We start from the raw sequence: 17,809 nt of genomic DNA, 5'->3' as shown, positions 1-17,809 counted from the left end.
CTGGCTGAATGGCAGGGCTCAAAGGGTCACAGTGAAATGGGGCTACGTCTGGCTGGCGACCAGTCACCAGTGCTGTTCCTGAGGGCTTAATTCTAGGGCCAGTTCTGTCCAATATTTGTATCAGTGATCTGGAGGCAGGACTTGAATGCACGGTTAGTTAAGTTTGCTGATGATACTAAATTGGGAGGTGTTGTTGACTCTCTTGAGGGACAAGATAGATTGGACCACTGGGCAATGATTAATGGGATGAAATTTAACAAGTCCAGATATCAGATTCTGCACCTAGGCGTGAGTAACGCTGGACAAGTATAAATTGGGAGAGGAGTGGCTGGAGAGCAGCCCTGCAGAAAGGGATCTGGGGGTGCTGCTTAACATTATTCTCAACAAGAGTCAGCAGTGTGCCCTGGCAGCCGAGAGGGCAAACCACATCCTGGCGTGCATCAAACTCAGGCAGAACTAGCTGGTCAAAAGATGTGATTATGCCACTGTATTTAACGTTGGTGCAGCCTCACCTTGAGTATTGTGTGCAGTTCAATTTTAAAAGGATGTTAAAGATACTTGAGTGCATCCAGAGGAGGGCAGCAAATCTGGTGAAGGGGCTGGAAGGCATGTCCTCTGAGGAGCGGCTGAGGACACGGGGTTTGTCTAGTTTGGAGAGAAGGAGGCTGAGGGTGACCTCACTGCTCTCGACAGCTTCCTGAGGAGGGGACGTGGAGAGGGAGGTGCTGATCTCTTCTCCCTGGTACCCAGTGCCAGGATGCGTGGGAATGGCTGAAAGCTGTGTCCGTCAGGGGAGGTTCGGACTTGACATGAGGAAAGAGAGGGTGGTCAAACCCTGGAACAGGCTTCCTAGAGAGGTGGTGGATGCCCCACTCCTGTCATTGTTGAATAGACATTTGGACAACGCCTTTAATGCCATGCTTTAACTTTTCGTCAGCCCTGAAGTGATCATGCAGTTGGACTAGGTGGTGCTTGTAGGACCCTTCCAGCTGAAATAAATTCTTTCCCTTCCCCTTCCCCTTCTACTCCATTCTATTCCACTCCATTCCATTCATGCTTGGCTAGGTAAAGTATAGGCATGAATCTAGGAACCTGCATTTAGTAAAATTCTGTAAATGTTGAAAATTCTTCTATCTTACATCAGCCCTTCCATGTACCGACATCAGCCAGAAGTACAGATGAAAAGAAATCACTCTTCGGTTCCACAGCCTGGCCTCTGGAAAAGCTACATCGGCTCATTAATGCTCCAACCTGCCTTTCTTGGGCTTTGGACCTGGCTGTAGTCCCATGGCTGTGAGAGGGGAGCTTATGTTCACCACCTTCCTCTCTCTCACGGACCTAGATAAGGCAGATGGTGTTTTAGAAAGTTAGGGAGCCATGTTGCCAAAACCACTGGTGATGGGATGCCCCAAAACTTGCTGTGGTGTGAACTGCGCCAGCCATTGCTACCATAGAGAGAGAGTAGCTGTGCCGCACCTCTTAGAGCTCACCGAGCTGAATTTGAAGGTGGGAATGGTCCAAATCTTGGTAGCTTTCTATCAGCATGTAAGTAAAAATTCCTGTTTGTTACTAGCTGACTGGCTGTAACTAGCTGCTGCAGGCTGCTTTTGCATCTGAGCTTAACCAGGTATTTAACAACCTAAGATTTAGGTAATGGTTTTGCTTACAGTGAAATACAGTTCTCCATTAATCTGCAGGATAACTTTCCGTTCCTCTCTGAGGACAATTAAAGAAGTCATGTCAGTGAGAGTTTTTCTGTCATTCCAGTAAAATATGGGTCTCTTACCTCATTATCAGGCAGATGGGTGTATTCCTCCCATCTTTACACACTTTTAAAAAACTTAGAAACCTGTGAATTAATGGCCTGCCAGTATTAAAAAATATGGAAAAAATTATCTAGTAGTGAATTTCACACTGAAGGAATGGGACGCACTGTCATCCAAACCTCACCCTTCTATTAAATAACATCTCTAATGACATTTACGTTACATCATGTCACCTGTAGTGCTCTTCGGGCTACTCTTAGAGCATCTCAATACACACTAATTCAGAGTCACCTTAACTTAACTCACCTGTGTCCAGTCTTTTTGGAAGCATTTCTAATGCATCCACTCAGAGTTCTCCTCTCTGTTCTTGAAGTGTAGATGACTGCAGACGGCAGCAGGGATATCAGACCTCTGAATGTCTTCCCTGAGGAACAACTACTACCACCATATGTATAAAGGGAATAGCTTTTAATAAAAGCTCATCATTGCATTTGTATTATTTATAGGTAGATCTGTGTCCTTAAGATCTATTTCTGGTTCTAGTTAATTAGTGTGTTGAAATCTAATAAAAGATTACATGAAAGCGGTAATGACAGTAATAGAACTTAGTAGGATGGCAGTTAAGGGTTTTATAAATTTTTTAATCATAATAAATTGTGAAATTGATACAGGGGTATTGTCAAAAATTTCTTAGAATAAGCAGGGCACCAACAGCATCAGAGTTTACATCAGTAGGTTTTTTTTTCAGCTACTCTACTTGATAGAAAATTACTTGTACAGAGTCCAAGATGGGGGCTCTTTGGACTATGCACTATTTATCCAGAATGAGATATTTTCTGTCTGAGAGTGTTTTTAACCCACACAGTCAAAAAGAGGGAAAGGAGGAGGATTGGGGAGAGGAGGGATTGAGAACAGAGAAATCTGTAATATCATGTGTATGTTTGTAATGTTTCTAGTGCCTCAGTCATGTGCAGTTTTTTTCTGTGATTGCCATTTATGAATAAGCACTAAATCTACACATATTCCTGCCTGGATTTGATATCTGTCAGGTAGGTAGTTATCTAAATGCTATCATTTGTGTTCTAAATACTATATTGAGAAGTGACAGTAAACTAAATGCTGCAGATACAAACTGGAGGGCTGGCTCAGGTTCTCTTCAAACCTTCCCTCCACAGTACAATTTCCTTGCTTTTGGTGAAACATTAATGACGACACCCATCTTAAGCCGCAGACAGTAGGAGTTTGGTAGATAGGTCCCAGCCACAGTCTGGGTATTAAAGACTTAATGGTAGCACATGCCTGCTTGCTTTACTGAAAACACACTGTAACACCCTAGTCTGATTAATGGATTGGGGGAAGTAGACAGACACACGCTGTATTGGGTTTGCGTGGCAAGGTTTTGCTAGCAGGGGACCTACAGGGGTGGCTCCTGTGAGAAGCTGCTGGAAGCTTCCCCGACAGAGCCAATGTCAGCCGGCTCCAAGTCGGACCCATCGCTGGTAGCGCCTCTGGGAGAACAGATTTAAGAAGGGGGAGGGGGGGGAACCTGTGCAGTGGAAACTGCAGCTGGAGAGAAGAGTGAGAATATGTGAGAGAAACAACCCTGCAGACACCAAGGTCAGTGAAGAAGGAGGGGGAGGAGATGCTCCAGGTGCCAGAGCAGAGATTCCCCTGCAGCCCATGGTGAAGACCATGGTGAGGCAGGCTGTCCCCCTGCAGCCCAGGGAGGTCCATGGTGGAGCAGATGTCCACCTGCAGCCCGTGGAGGACCCCACGCCAGAGCAGGTGGGTGCCTGCAGGAGGCTGTGACCCCGTGGGAAGCCCACGTTGGGGCAGGCTCCTGGCAGGACCTGTGGATCTGTGGAGAGAGGAGCCCGCACTGGAGCAGGTTTTCTGGCAGGACTTGTGACCCCGTGGGGGACTCAAGCTGGAGCAGTCTGTGCCTGAGGGACTGCAGTCCACAAAAAGGACCCACGCTGGAGCAGTTCATGAAGTGCAGCCCCTGGGAAGGACTCGCATTGGAGAAGTTTGTGAAGGACTGTCTCCCATGGGAGGGACCCCACGCTGGAGCAGGTGAAGAGTAAGGAGTCCTCCCCCTGAGGAGGAGGGAGCGGCAGAAACCATATGTGATGAACTGACCCCAACCCCCATTCCCCATCCCCCTGTGCCACTGAGGGGGAGGAGGTAGAGAAAATGGGGAGTGGAGTTGAGCCTGGGAAGAAGGGAGGGATGGGGGGAAGATGTTTTAAGATTTGGTTTTATTTCTCATTCTCCTACTCTGATTTGATTGGTAATAAATTACATAAATTTTCCCCAAGTCGAGCCTGTTTTGTCCATGATGGTAATTGGTTGAGTGATCTCTCTCTGTCCTTATCTCGACCCATGAGCCTTTCGTTATATTTTCTCTCTCCTGTCCAGTTTAGGAGGGGAGTGATGGAGCAGCTTTGGTGGGCACCTGGTGTCCGGCCAGGGTCAACCTACCACACACACACAGTTAAGACTGTTGTATCTGAAGCTGGTATTGTCCAGGAAACAAACACAGCAGCACAGCAACCATTGCTATTTAACTACTCTACTACCAGTCTCTGAGCTATTTTAAAGCTAGCTCAGTTTTACAAACACTTCAGTCGACCAAGTTCTCAGTGTAGCCTTGGAGACCCTTCACAGTGCCCTTCTGATTTCTCTTGGTCATGCTTGCACTTTTGTTGGGGGTTTTTTTGGTAGCAAAGTTTATTTGGAAAATTGCTGAGTTATAAATGTAGTAAAATATAAGAAATTAATTTTACATCCTCTTTCCATCTGCAGAGTCTGAATTGTGTACTTAGAAGCATAAATCTGCTTCTGAGCATAAGTTTGTATTGAACTTCTTGTGGGTTCTGACTCGTCAGCTGTGTTGCATGTAGCTGTGCTGGTTTCAGACGGAGCTGATGCCAAGCTTCCCTCTCCCGAAGAGGAGAGCTGCTGGTTACATGTGCTGAATGAGACTGTACGTGTGCAGGTTGAAGGATTGGGACCTACTGAGGATTTTAACACGTGGATGCACGTTCTTGGTGCTTGTTAGTGATTTCTGTAGTTAAGACTTCCCAGTGGTAGATGTCTTCTAATGTGTTTTGAAGGAAGCGTTATTGCAGACACCTTGCAGATATTTGCTGCCTTGATGTATTTGCCGTTAGTTCTTTCTCAAGAGTTAGGACTGCTAAGTCTGTACCAGAGATAAAACCCAGGGCAGACTCCTGTGATTGTTATGACAGCTGTTGTATGTTGTGCTTAGGATCAGTATTTCTTTGGTAAAATAAGTTTAATAAGCTGCAGGTGAAATATCAGTAGGTCAAATGTGTACAGCATGGCCTCGGTAGCCACTACACAGGTATGAGAGAATGTCTGACAAGAGACTGCCTGCTTCATGGTTTTAATATTTAACAGCTGTGGGCTAAATTATGAAATAATTAATATAAACTAGATCTTCAGCTTCTGTAAGTTATCTTGGCTCAATTAGCTGCTGGTGAGTTACTCCAGCATTAGACAGTAGCTGAAGATGGGAAAAGATTGTACCTTATGAGTATCTCTGCGACAGCTGGTACTTTCAGGGGGCGAAGGAAGCTCTGAGCAACAAGGACTTCGGGATTTGGCATGATACTTTGGCCAGTGCAGAATTCGTGGTTTTTCCTCCTACGGAGCGTTTCACACCCTTACACTGGATACCATGGCTGTGTAATTGCTCTCTCCCCTTTTCAGATAGGCCATCCAGGGAGGTGCAGGGAGCTTCCCTGTGGTGGTGATGGCTAAACTCAAAAAAGCCCTTTTCTTCGGGAGGCGTTGGAAGCTGTGCTGGCTGTCAGGAGGAGGATAAAGCTAAAGGAAGACAACAGCAAGATTAGCATGTTTCCTTGCACTCAGGATAGACAGTATTTGGGAAAGCAGACAGCCCATATCGTGGTCAGGGTGGCACTGCCACAGGTTTCCTTACATGTTATTAGGTTTCCTTACATGTAGGTTTGTTCACTAATGAACAGCAGAAAGAAACAAAAATCTGGGTCAGGCAAGTCACTGTCAACCAGACATCCTTTTGCATCTATTAAGGTGCAGAGCATAGGTATGAACTTACCTGTTTATTTTAGCAGTTTAAACATTTTACAGAAGAAAACAGCAAGAGAGAGCTGATTTTTCATTAGCTGAACGCATTTTGTCAGTCTCTCAGTCTTTGTTCCTTAAAAAACATGGGGGAAAAAACCCCCTTGCTAGAAAAACTATTTCAACTGAGTACTTCAGATTGTGATCAGGAGGTGGGTTTTTGTTATACAGGAGAGTTGCAGCTTTATTTTGTTTCTTAACTTCATCCATATGTCAGATAACTATAAAAGAGGTTTTTATTCTTTAATTAGACCTTTATCAGAGGCAGTTCAATTGTGGCTATGCTCACCAAAATTATTTTTTGAAAGATTTCTGAACTTACTGAGAAAGAGAGAACTGCTTATGTCTGTTCACAACTGTAAACTTGTTGACTTTGCTAACTAAAATATCCATACTGGTACTTTGAGTCTGTAGAGGTGGTGACACTGTGAGGAAGCGAGGATGGTAAGACAAGGATTAAAGTGAGCTGCAGAAGCCTTACCCAGCAGTGATGCTCCAGCCCACTGAAGACAGGGCCACCGCTATATTAAACACTTTTTCACCAGTTTCTTAAGACCTCTTGAGGCCAACCTTTCACCTTTGCGATTAATACTAACCTTGAAAGAATTTCTATTAAACATTGCAGTATGTTGTTGTCTAAATCACAAGTTCCAGAAAATGAAATTGGGTCGTACATTGTACAGCTACATTGTGTAGAAATGGGAGAATACTCCCTTGAATTAATCTGATGCAAGCGAGGGTGCTTTTTGGTAAAGGTTACTAAGCATCGCATAGAGCCCAACTCTCATTTTGTATGCGCATTTAGCTTCTGCTATCTCTCTAATTAATGCTTCTGTGCTGTGTTGGGCAAGAGGTGCAAGTACCTTTTGAAATGCTAATGCTCTGGTGGAATATCCTGGTTCTCTGTCAGCTCCGGAGAAGCTGCAGCAGAGGTCAGCAGCAAAAGTTTTAATAAAACTTCTGCCTCTCAGTGACTTACCAAATTCCAGCCATACAGAGACAACAGACTTCAAATGGCTGTCTGCTGCTACGTGTCTTTTCTCGATTCCTTGCCGTGTGGGCTCACATTCCCTAAAAAGATTAAGTGATATGTTTTGTTCCTCTGTGTAGCCCAAGTGTTTTCAGGATCCTCAGTGCATTGTTTCTCTGCAAGATGTTACATACCTTATCAGTGTAAGGGCTCAAAACCTGCAGAAATTGTATTAATATATTTCAGGTACTCAAGGAGATCTTCACCAAAAAAAAAAAGGGGGGGGGGGGTGTCAGAAGTTTGCTCAGTTGCTGCTCTACAGGCAATTAGAGTCCAGGACAGAAGGACATTTTCATTAACCATATGGGAGTCAGCTTTGCCTTTCAGTAGTTGTGTTGTCATCAGATATTCTGGTTTCCTCCTTAAGACTTCATGTCTTCTGAGTCGGTGTTTTTTAATAAGTTTTTGTGTGGCAGTTCACCTTTTATGGCTGGTTTTCTTCCTTACAGATAAGTGTCAAGATGTCTCTTTTCTGGCCATGAAACAGAAAATTAATCTATAAAATGATGTGTATGTGGAAATCAGAAAAGAAAATGCAGTCCAAAGAGGAGAAGCATAATTAAGACTTTTGAAAACCTGCAGATTTTTCCTTGCCTGCTTGGAACAGGTTCCTCCGTAAGGGGATAAATCTCTTGCACTTTTGAGTCATTGTGTAGAAAGGGCTCTAAAGGTTTTCTGCTGCAAGCTACTTACTGCAGTTTCAAGCCCTGAAGAAGCAAAGGGCTTCTTCAAACTCAACCTCTCCTGCATAGGTCATCTTCCCTGTTTTTGGAAGTACATAAACAGATGCTAAATTCAGGGGAGGCATTTAAGGTACTCAGGTGAGAATAAGTAAATTATGGAAGCAAGGAAATCCCATGTTTTACATAATTTACATGTAACTGCTTACTGTTTGATTGTGCTTGACTTTTAAGTATTCTTACTGGTGTGAAAGTTCACAGAAAGGACACATAGAGTTAAAATACTAGTAATCAAAACTGACTTTTAAAATTGTATAATGAGTTTTCAAGCCACACTGTAGGGGTTGTTAGTAACTATCTAATTAGGAGGAAAAAATACGTGTGGTTCTAGCTCTTCTGGGAAAGCAGAGAAATTGTTTATCTTGTCTTGGAAAAGTTTTTTCTCCCTTGGAGCAGCAAAATCCAACTTTGGTGACACTCCATGAAGGAGCCCTGAGCCTGCTCTGTTTTTTAGTGCTGCCTTTTTGAGACTAGTATCTAAATCTCAGTTTGTATAGTTTGTGACTGCTTCGATTTATGTATACCAGGTTTTAGAACCCATCTCTTTGATTCCTCACATGCAGTCTAAAATGTTAATAATGCACAGTTTACCTTTCTGTAATGGCTGGTTTTCCTCAATTTATAGGGCAAATTCTGCCATCTGTTGCTTCGATGTGGAAAGATGGAAAACAGTTTTGGGTGTCTTGTCAGCCTCTGTCTTCTCGGTTAGTCGTATACTCTCATCTGTTGGAGGGAGTCCTTGTTACATTGCTCATCTTCTGTCCCCTTTCCTCTGGCCTTGTGTCCTAGAAGACTAGAGTCTGGCACTTCTGGATGAGTACCTATGCTTCCCCAGCTTTCAAAATCATGTGCTCGTCACTGACTCCTGCCGAGGCACCGAGGCTTATTGTGCCACTGAATTAATATGCTGTCCTGAGCCATGCTACCCTGTGCAAGGATGAAAACTCAGAGCTCGACCCCCTTTTTTTTATTCCTTTTGCCAAGGATCCAACAGCATGCCAAGGTGCTTGAGCCTGTGAGATGCTGAGTTTCTTCTGAGGGGTGCTGAATAGTTTCAGCTTTAATTGGCTATAAGGTGACGGCGACAACATTGCATTCATGTATCCTTTATTTTAAGCAACACATTAGTCTGTAAGTAATAAAAAAGAAGCCACAGGTACTTCGCAGCAGTCTCTGGGAGTTGCTTGTTCTGTGCACACTGGGCTTTTCCCAAAGTACTTGTACTTACCTGAATACAGGAGGGTATTCAGCACCGTGGAGAACAAGTGAGCTGTTCTTAAATCTTGGAGCATGGCTTTATTTTGTACTGTATTGATTGTAACTGGAGAACAGTTTCAAATATTGACAATTAAAAAGAAAAATGCAACAGTCGTAGCTATCATTAACACTTTTCTTTGTCACTGAGGGATAAGGTTTCAAGGCAGGGCGTTAGCTGCTTGATTTCTGCTAATGATAATGGGAGCGAGTTGGCTGTCCTCTGCAGAAGATGTCCCCCTGATGTGTGCTTTGCATAGCAGTTTGAGCTGAGGGTAATATGTTCTCCAATTTATTTCAGATATTTTTTTATTATTTGCAAGGTGACACTGCATACCAGGCAAGCATAAATGAATGCATTATTGCCCTCATATCTTCACACACTTTTATCTTTTTCTTTAAATCATAGCGTTTGCAAATAAAATAACACTTTTATGCTCCTTAACACTAAGCTTTTTAAGAAGTAAGGAGAAAAGAGGCTGTTCTTCAAGGTTGCCAAATATTACCAAGTACTTTTAATCACAGAGCTACCTGACTAATCCACAGATTTGGTAACAGTCTGTGCAAAGAATTCTGGCAGGGTCACATGAACCTGTTATCTGTGTATGGCCTGATGTATGCATATGCTCGCTTTCTTCGTTAAATTGGGGTCTGCGGTTTGTTTTTTTTTGTCCCCCCCCCCCCCCTTTTTTTTTTTTAAATCTTGTAAAATCTCATCTGGATTTATTGTAATGTACAAAATGTTGTTTGGGAATTATGTTCTGTGTAAGCAATTGCATAATGAACATTAGGGTTTATTAAGGTCTTGAAGATGGCACGGGCAATTGGGGTATTTTTGTTGTTTCTGAATTCATACAGCAACTAGCACAACATCGTTGTCAGTTCCACCCTGATACAAATATTATATAGTGATAAGGGAGGCTCTGTGGATTGAAGTAACAGTGATGTGAACCATGGAGCCTGAAAAAGTAAGCTAGCTGAATTCAAGAGAGTCTTGATTGGGAAGTAGAGGGTGGAGGAAGTAAGGACTGTGTTTTAGCTGGTTTTTAAAGGCCTGATGATAGTAATAAGTTATGGAATCCTTAGTGTGATCTGTTCAAGATTAACCAAAACAAAATGCTTTTTTATGGTCCATTTGCAGTTCATTAATTGTACTGGTATTGAGTGTTTGGCTTCTGAGGTTCAGGCCTGACCCTTACTTGTGGTAACCTTGCAGGTAGTACCAGGAAGGTATTTATAGATTGAACAGACATTAACTCTGAATAGATCTTGCAATCTGACATTTCTCCTTTCCCCAGGAACTCACCTCTGAACAGCTAGATGGGGCATCTAAGTATGCTGCTTTGAGACAAAATATGTATGGCATATACTTGTGCTGTACCAGTCTCTGGGACTGAAAAAGACACTTTGATCTTCACAGCAGTTAACAGTGTACTTCTGACAGATTTAAACAGACTTAACAACTTTCTGATGAGAACAGCCCTCACTCATCCTTCTAGTCAAGACTGAGTCAGGAGGGCAAGCTGAAAGTGCATCTTAATAGTTAGCAAACATAGATTTGGGGGCAATAATTTTTGTTTGTTGGGATTTTTTGTTAAACTGTGGTTTTAATATTTATCATGAAGTAATGCTGGAGTGCTTTATCTTCTGTATTCCCAACTACTAGATGCTTATGAAAGTCAACGCTGACTTTACCTCATGGTAAGTCTGCAGCATTTTATCTTCGCTGTATTTTTTTCTACTGGGAAGTAGCCTGTGTGTGTCTTCTAGTCTGGGGTAAAAGACAAGGGTTTAGAAATTTATTTTTGGTAGTGAAAAAAAAGCATAGGGAACCGACTCTGCTCCCTCGAATGATACAGCTGCGACACGTACGGCTTGTCTGCGTGGGATTGTTTTCTGTGCCGTAACTGAAGAAAGCAAAGGGTACCGCAGATACTGCCTTTAAATGTTCGTGTCTCTGATGTTAACATTTGTTTAAAAAAGGTTAATTGCAGGCAATTGTGTGCTAAAGGAGCTACATCACAAGAAAAGTCAATAGTACTAGGAAACTAACTTTGAATTAATGATAGAACTGAGCAGTTATGCCAGAGAATTTATTTAAGGAGGCAGCACAGTTTTTTATTATAAACTGCTAAAGTGCAACATGTCAGTGGTTTTTTTTTTCTTTTTCTTTTTCATAACTGTATAAAAAGGCATATTTACCACTTCACACTGAATTCATAAAGTGAGTGAATAAAGAACCAAGTATTCCGATGTTTTAAATTTAACATGCTGTTCATTAGTGTTGAATACTTAAAAAAACCCTGCTTCTTGAATTAAGCTGTGTCCATTAGATGGGTTTCTTGAAGGCAAGAGGCACAGTTGTGCTTACTTAGCATGAGAACCTCAGAGTTTAAATAGCTTCTATTTATTTTGTAATCTGTGTCTATGGTAAGAGTCAATTACTGTTTTATGGTACTGGTGACTAAAATTTCATTAGTGTATCTTGAAACTATGGCAAACTTGCTAGAATCTTTTTTTTTTTTCCCCTGCTCTCCAGCCTAGCATCCTGGGAGTTCATAAAACTCTTGAGTCAACATTCAGCCTTTATCCAATTTGGATAAATCCCCTAGCTGGGATCCATCTCAAAACATCTGAGAAATAGTGCTGTTTTTTCTTGTTAAGCTAGCTAAACCTTTAAAGGTTTCATATCGATACTCTGTGGGGGTTTTTTTTAAAAGTTATATACACGAAACATAAGCAGTCTGCTATGGAAGTGCCTTTGGGTCCTTATCTGAAAGCAATTCTGGCCCCTCCTGACTCCATACTCATTTTGGATGGATGCTGTATGACTCTAGAATACCCTCATGAGAACAAAAACCAAAACAACGACAACAAAAAGCAACAACCTAAAGCCAAACAAACAAACAAAAAACCCTTAACCCCCCAGAAAGGAAAGAGAATGAGGAAAGAAAAATTCTGGCTGGCCCAAGGCCCCTGAGGACTTTTTGTTGCTCCGTGCCTGGTGTTATGCCGCTTGACAGCTCTAGAAAAGGCTTGGTAGACTGATCTCAAATGAATTTTATATTTTTGGTCCCATTAGGATTATGGAGTTGGCTCTCTCCTGATAAATATCAGTGTAAAGCAGCAGAGAATCAAGCCAGCTGAGCTGGTCATGACCTTGTATGCATAGTGATAATTAATAGCTAATGAGACTGGTAAGACATGGTTCTGAAATGCAGTAGACTGCATCATCTGGACTGTTTAGAAATTAAAATTTTTAATTGCACTTTGAAAAGGAATTAAAGACATATTTTGCCATCATGGGCAAAAAGATAACCTCCTTCACTAAAGGATATGTGCCATATATGTCACTAAAATATGTAATCTTCAATGCAGTTATGCTACAGAATAAGAATTATTCATGAATTTGAGGTCAGAGGGTAGAAAGGCATGGGTTAGAATAATGTAATGCCTGTTCTTAATCCATACTTTAAATAACGGCAGCTGTTTCAAATTTTCTGGAAGGGCCTTTCTTGTTACTTTTTCTGACATAATTTCTTCCACTCATGTCCTGGTTTCAGCTGGGATGTAGTTAACTGTCTTCCTAGTAGCTGGTACAGTGCTATGTTTTGAGTTCAGTATGTGAAGAATGTTGATAACACACTGATGTTTTCAGTTGTTGCTAAGTAGTGTTTAGACTAAAGTCAAGGACTTTTCAGCTTCTCATGCCCAGCCAGCGAGAAAGCTGGAGGGGCACAAGAAGTTGGCACAGGACACAGCCAGGGCAGCTGACCCAAAGTGGCAAACAGGGTATTCCATAACACGTGATGTCCCATCTAGTATAGAAACTGGGAAGTGGGGGCGGGGAATCGCCACTTGGGGACTGGCTGGGTGTCGGTCAGTGGGTGGTGAGCAATTGCACTGCGCATCATTTGTACATTCCAATGCTTTTATTATTGCTCTTGTCATTTTATTAGTGTTATCGTTATTGTTTCTTCTTTTCTGTTCTATTAAACCGTTCTTATCTCAACCCATGAGTTTTGCTTCTTTTCCCAATTTTCTCCCCCATCCCACTGGGTGGGGGGGGAGTGAGTGAGCAGCTGCGTGGTGCTTAGTTGCTGGCTGGGGTTAAACCACAACTCACATAGTAGTAAGCTTGATACGTGATTCTCCAGAGCGTGTTCTCCTGGACTAGTCTGTACTCTGGAGTAAATACAGAACTACACCAGAGCAAACAAGCAAAAACCAATTATTACAAAATAATCTTAAGTTACTTTAGTATGAGTTTTTTTTCCATATTTATCTCCCTCAACTATTTCCCTTTATATCAGCTAGTGCTAATCTTCTCTGAGGTTAGTCAGTCTAGGACAACTTTTCACACAATGACTCTGGTCATTTCTGGTGCTTCTAAAAGAGAAGGAGAAGAGAAGATGAAAGAATTCTTCTCTTCATGTACATTAATGTGAGGCTTAGACTTTTTAAAAAGTTGAAATTCCCAGCCACAATTCCTTATTCTCTGTTAGTCACTTCTGGCTTTGTGGTGGCTACAAGTGAACTATTTAGAGAGGGTGTTTTGAAAATGGAGGTAGTGCTTCCTGGCAGAGGAGACACATTCAGGCAGTGTAGCCAGGAGCCCTGGCAGAGCGCTTGGGAGGTGCAGCCGAGATTCTTGTTTCTTTTGCTTATAAACATTCAGACAGAACTTCAGCTAGCTTTTGTTATGGAAGTGGTTTTACTTTGGATGAGAGCAGAAGCTGTACAGGAGCGTTTGATTCTGAGAAGATACTTTTTTGGCCAATTCTGCTCCCAGTTATGCCTCTTGAAGCAGTCAGGAGAAATGGTTGATTATTTAAAAGCATGGCAGTCTGTAGTTGCTGTAGAGAAAAAAAAATGACAAAGACACTTTTGGATTTATGTACCGCATTTCAGTAAGATAAACAACCTTAAGACATAAGCTTTTTGATCAGAGTGGATGTGTGTGTCATACCAAGTTGGCTTTCTGTCACAACTGACCGTTGTTCTTCCTATCCAACCTGCTGGGTTGCCTCCATTCAGGGTCACCACTGGAATGCCTAGGGTGAGTTTACTTTTAATGGCTTTGTTTCAGTCAGGAAGAAATGAAAGGAAAATAACGAATCGAAAGAGAATACCTGTAGTTTTTTAGGCTGCTTGTATTCAGTAAATATTTCATTGGGAAACTTGTGGAAAGGTAAAAAGGCAGCAATTTAAAATTTAAATTTTGCCAACGTGGTATTTTTTGTAAGTTGAAAAGGTCAGTCTCACAATGAAGGAGGGAATCTCATTTTCTGTTTCGCTTTTGCTGGGTTTGAACTACACTGACTTGGGCATATGAAACAGAGCACTGAAGCATTTAAATTTCTTCTAGTTCAGTTCTGTGCCCTCGATAAAACCCAATGCAGAAAGGATTGCCCTTCCGCCCACTGCAAGTATGGAAGCATCACTTTTGGAGAGGTTATTTTTAGAATATATCCTTTTGTAACAGCCTCAGTAACAGCAGAGAGCAGTGAATTTGAAATGCCATAGTTGCACGTGAACTAAGTCACAACAATTGTACTTACCAGCTTCTGGTGAAGCAGCTTTCAGTTTTCAAAGAAAACGGTGGCCAGTGACCATGTGTCTCTTTTGAAACCTTTGAACAGAGCCAGAACATGAGATTTTTATGTTTTACTGATGTGGGGAGTTTGTAGACCCTGCAGCATTCTTCTAAAGTCATGTGGAAGAAAAATACATCCCAATATGCTTTGCCCAATTCCTCGTAACTCAGCTTGAGCTGTAAACTAATTTGCTGATGAGCTCTCATACCCCTCGTAAAGTATAGTAACCTTGGAGAAGAGGAGCTATGTATTTAATTTGTTATAAAACACTGAAATCACAGCTTTAATTTCAAAACTCAGTTCAGCCTTATCTGTTGAAGTGATGGCAACCTTCACCTGTCTTCTTAGCTGCTGCTTAAAATTCCAGGAATTGTGCAAGATGGAAAGCTGTGTTTCTGGGGTGGGGTGTCCAAAAATGTTCTTAAACTGTTCTTGAAGTTTCATTATGAATTTGATAAGAATTTATACAGTAAATATTTTGAAGCATTCTGCAATTAAAAAACAACAGGCAAGTTGAGTTAAATATCACAACATGATTTCTATGTGCTTTGCAGCAGTATTGCTGTACAAATGATGCTTAGGATTTGAAATCAAATTCATACACATTTTGTACATCCAAGATATGACTTAATAATCACTGAGCATTTGGCTTCCATATTTTGGGGGGAATATTTTAATAAACAAGGAGAAGAGCAGAAAAGAGATGACATCAGTAACAACTCAAACACAAATCTTTGGAACATTTGTGGCATACCAGCTGTCCAAGAAGCATCATCATCGTCGTCTGCTTCTGACAAATGATATCCACCAAAGCTTGATGTGTAGCACTCAGATAGGCTTTTTCAAATACTCTGCTGACTGAATGATACATTTGAAAGATATTTGAGAATTGTCTGTCTAGAACCATGCAGATACAAGTCTTGCCTTACTGACCCAGGGAGATGTATAAGCATCTAAGCAATGAGTAGCTCCCTTAGCAAAGAAGGGACACTAGATTTAGCAGTTTCGCAGTTCATCTGTTACCTTGTTTTGTATCACCTCGTATCAACTCTTAACATGCTTTTAACTAACTCTTATTCCCTTGAGAGATTAATGCTTGTACCCCTTAGCGCTCTTGAGAAAATAAATATTAAATGTAGTAAGATGGATTAATTTTTCATTTCACTGCTCATTGCTTTCCTTTCAGCTTCTTGCCTGATTACATCAGTGGTGATTTTGATTCCATTCAGCCTGAAGTCAAGGAGTACTACAAGGTCAAGGTAAATTAAATCTCTTTGATGAGTTTGTGTGTGTTAGAGCATTGTAGGATCCAACCCATTAGTGAGCCCCTTGGTCATTAAGTGATTCTGGCTCCATTGGTTTCTTTGAGGCTTCAGCTGTGAAGCACCTTACAAGCTCAGATGTTGAGCTCTGCGTGGCACTGTACTAACGCTTAAAGTAAACACAGGAGGTGCGGTACTGCCCAAGTCCTGCGTAGGGTGCAGTTTCATAGCACCAGCTCAAGAAATACATTGTACGTTGCTGGAGATTATAGCAACTGGAAACTAGGATAAAACTTCCTGAAAAATCTGTGACTTCTTTTGCTTAGTGAGATACAGAGCAATAAGATTAACCTCCCGTGATTCCCACATGGCTGGCACCCACAGACTTTCTAGAGAGAGTTTCTCTGTGTGATTTTTGTGTGATATGACTTTACCTTTGTAGCAGGAAGCTGCAGATGGAGACATCTGTCTCTTTCATCATCCACTGAAGCATTGAATTACGCCCTGACTACTTCTACTTCACTAGTGGAGTGCCCTCCTTAATGGGTTTTTGGACAAATTCCTGCATACATTAATTTATTCCCAGTGTAGCCACCATGTTTCCAGTGATCAATATAATTGTAAACTTGCATTTCTTGGGTCTCAGGCCTCAAAGTTCTGCCTTTAGCTGACTATTTGGTATTTAACACTTCACCTGCTTGCCTGTATAGGCTTTTGGACTGAGCACAGTGCTTTACCCTCACATCTTGGACAGCAGGTTTCTGCAAATTCAGAGTTTGCCTCAGTGTGCCAGCTTACCTTTGCAGCAATCTGCACTTGCAAGAGCAATAAGTGTTTGATCCTTGTGAGCTAGTGGACTTGGAGGTCTGTCATATGTCTGCTGCTAATTCAACGTGTGAGGCTGAAATTTGACTAAAATCTTCCCTGATGGACTTGGGATCAAATGATTAGAACAAAAGGTTTCAAACTGTGACAGGAGGGCTGGAGGAGTGTGTAGGACTAGGTTTTAGTCCCTCTCTGAGCACTGTGTGATTATTTTTTTTTTTGCCATGTTCTGCCTCATTGGTTAGAAGGAAGAAGTGTGTGATGGCTGTCTGTCTTGGGAGAACAGCTCAAGAAAATTGCTTGGGAATCTTTAGGTTACAGCTTGGGAAGTGAAAATAAAATAAAATAAAAAACTTTGGATTAATGCTGTTCATTATAGACTGGAAATTCGTGATCTGTGAGTAAATGGGGAAATTGCAAAATGAAGTGCTCTATTTGGTGTGGACATTGGTATTAATGCTTATACAAACTGCATGTTGGTTGGTAGGTAAGTCCTAACAAAGAATGCGGGTTAAGGATTGTTCAGCAGAGAGAGGGGAGATGAAAGAGGTAGGAGGGGGAAGAATACAGTAGGATATGGAAAGGGATAAGCTAAGCTAAGCTGGTATTTCACTTTTTCACAGGGATTACTTTTCTGGCCATAGCATCCCTTTTGTCAGCTCCATTGTAACTGGCTGTTGATGTGCAATGTACATCTTCTCTATGAACATGTAGTGAACTATTCTGCTTCATATGGAGTTGATACAGCCATGCAAGTGCTGGACTGATAGGCTGTAAAGGAAGCAGTATTTCATCATGATTGTAAAGTTGTAATGAAGAGCAGAATCCTTGCCTGGTATCCTCATACATGACTGAGGAAAACACAGTTTGACTTTAGAATTTTAAGTTTGGGTGTATACGGTAGGAAAAATAATTTTTTTGCGTTTTTAAATTAAACTTCTGTAGTCAGAAAATCAGAATGGTAAATACAGGTTGGTATCTAAGGAGGTTCTGAGCAAAAAAATATAATAAAACACAGAATTTGGAGAGAGGTATATGCTTCTTTTCTTGTAAAGTATCTTGTCCAGTAAAGCACCCTCTGTAGTCCAGGCAGTTTCCAAAGTTGCTTGGAAATATATGTGTTGGTGACCCAAAATACATTAGGCTACTTAAAACAGTCTGTGAGAGAACTTCAGGTGAGTAGACTGGTGTAGTGCCATTGACT

At 41.6% G+C, this 17,809-nt stretch overlaps 1 protein-coding gene across 1 annotated transcript in view; it reads left to right on the top strand.

The window, feature by feature from the left end:
* Nucleotides 1-17,809, top strand: part of TPK1 (thiamin pyrophosphokinase 1) — a 208,728-nt gene that overhangs the window by 26,020 nt on the left and 164,899 nt on the right. Inside the window, exon 3 of the mRNA XM_010581823.1 lies at nucleotides 15,705-15,777. Within this exon, the coding sequence (XP_010580125.1) occupies nucleotides 15,705-15,777 (73 nt within the window). The remainder of the gene's footprint in view (nucleotides 1-15,704; nucleotides 15,778-17,809) is intronic.

The sequence above is a fragment of the Haliaeetus leucocephalus genome, unplaced genomic scaffold (assembly GCF_000737465.1).
Source record: "Haliaeetus leucocephalus isolate CR32 unplaced genomic scaffold, Haliaeetus_leucocephalus-4.0 Scaffold808, whole genome shotgun sequence".
Lineage (NCBI taxonomy): Eukaryota > Metazoa > Chordata > Aves > Accipitriformes > Accipitridae > Haliaeetus > Haliaeetus leucocephalus.
The sequence above is the reverse complement of the archived record's forward strand: the minus strand, read 5'-3'. Positions and strand labels throughout refer to the sequence as shown.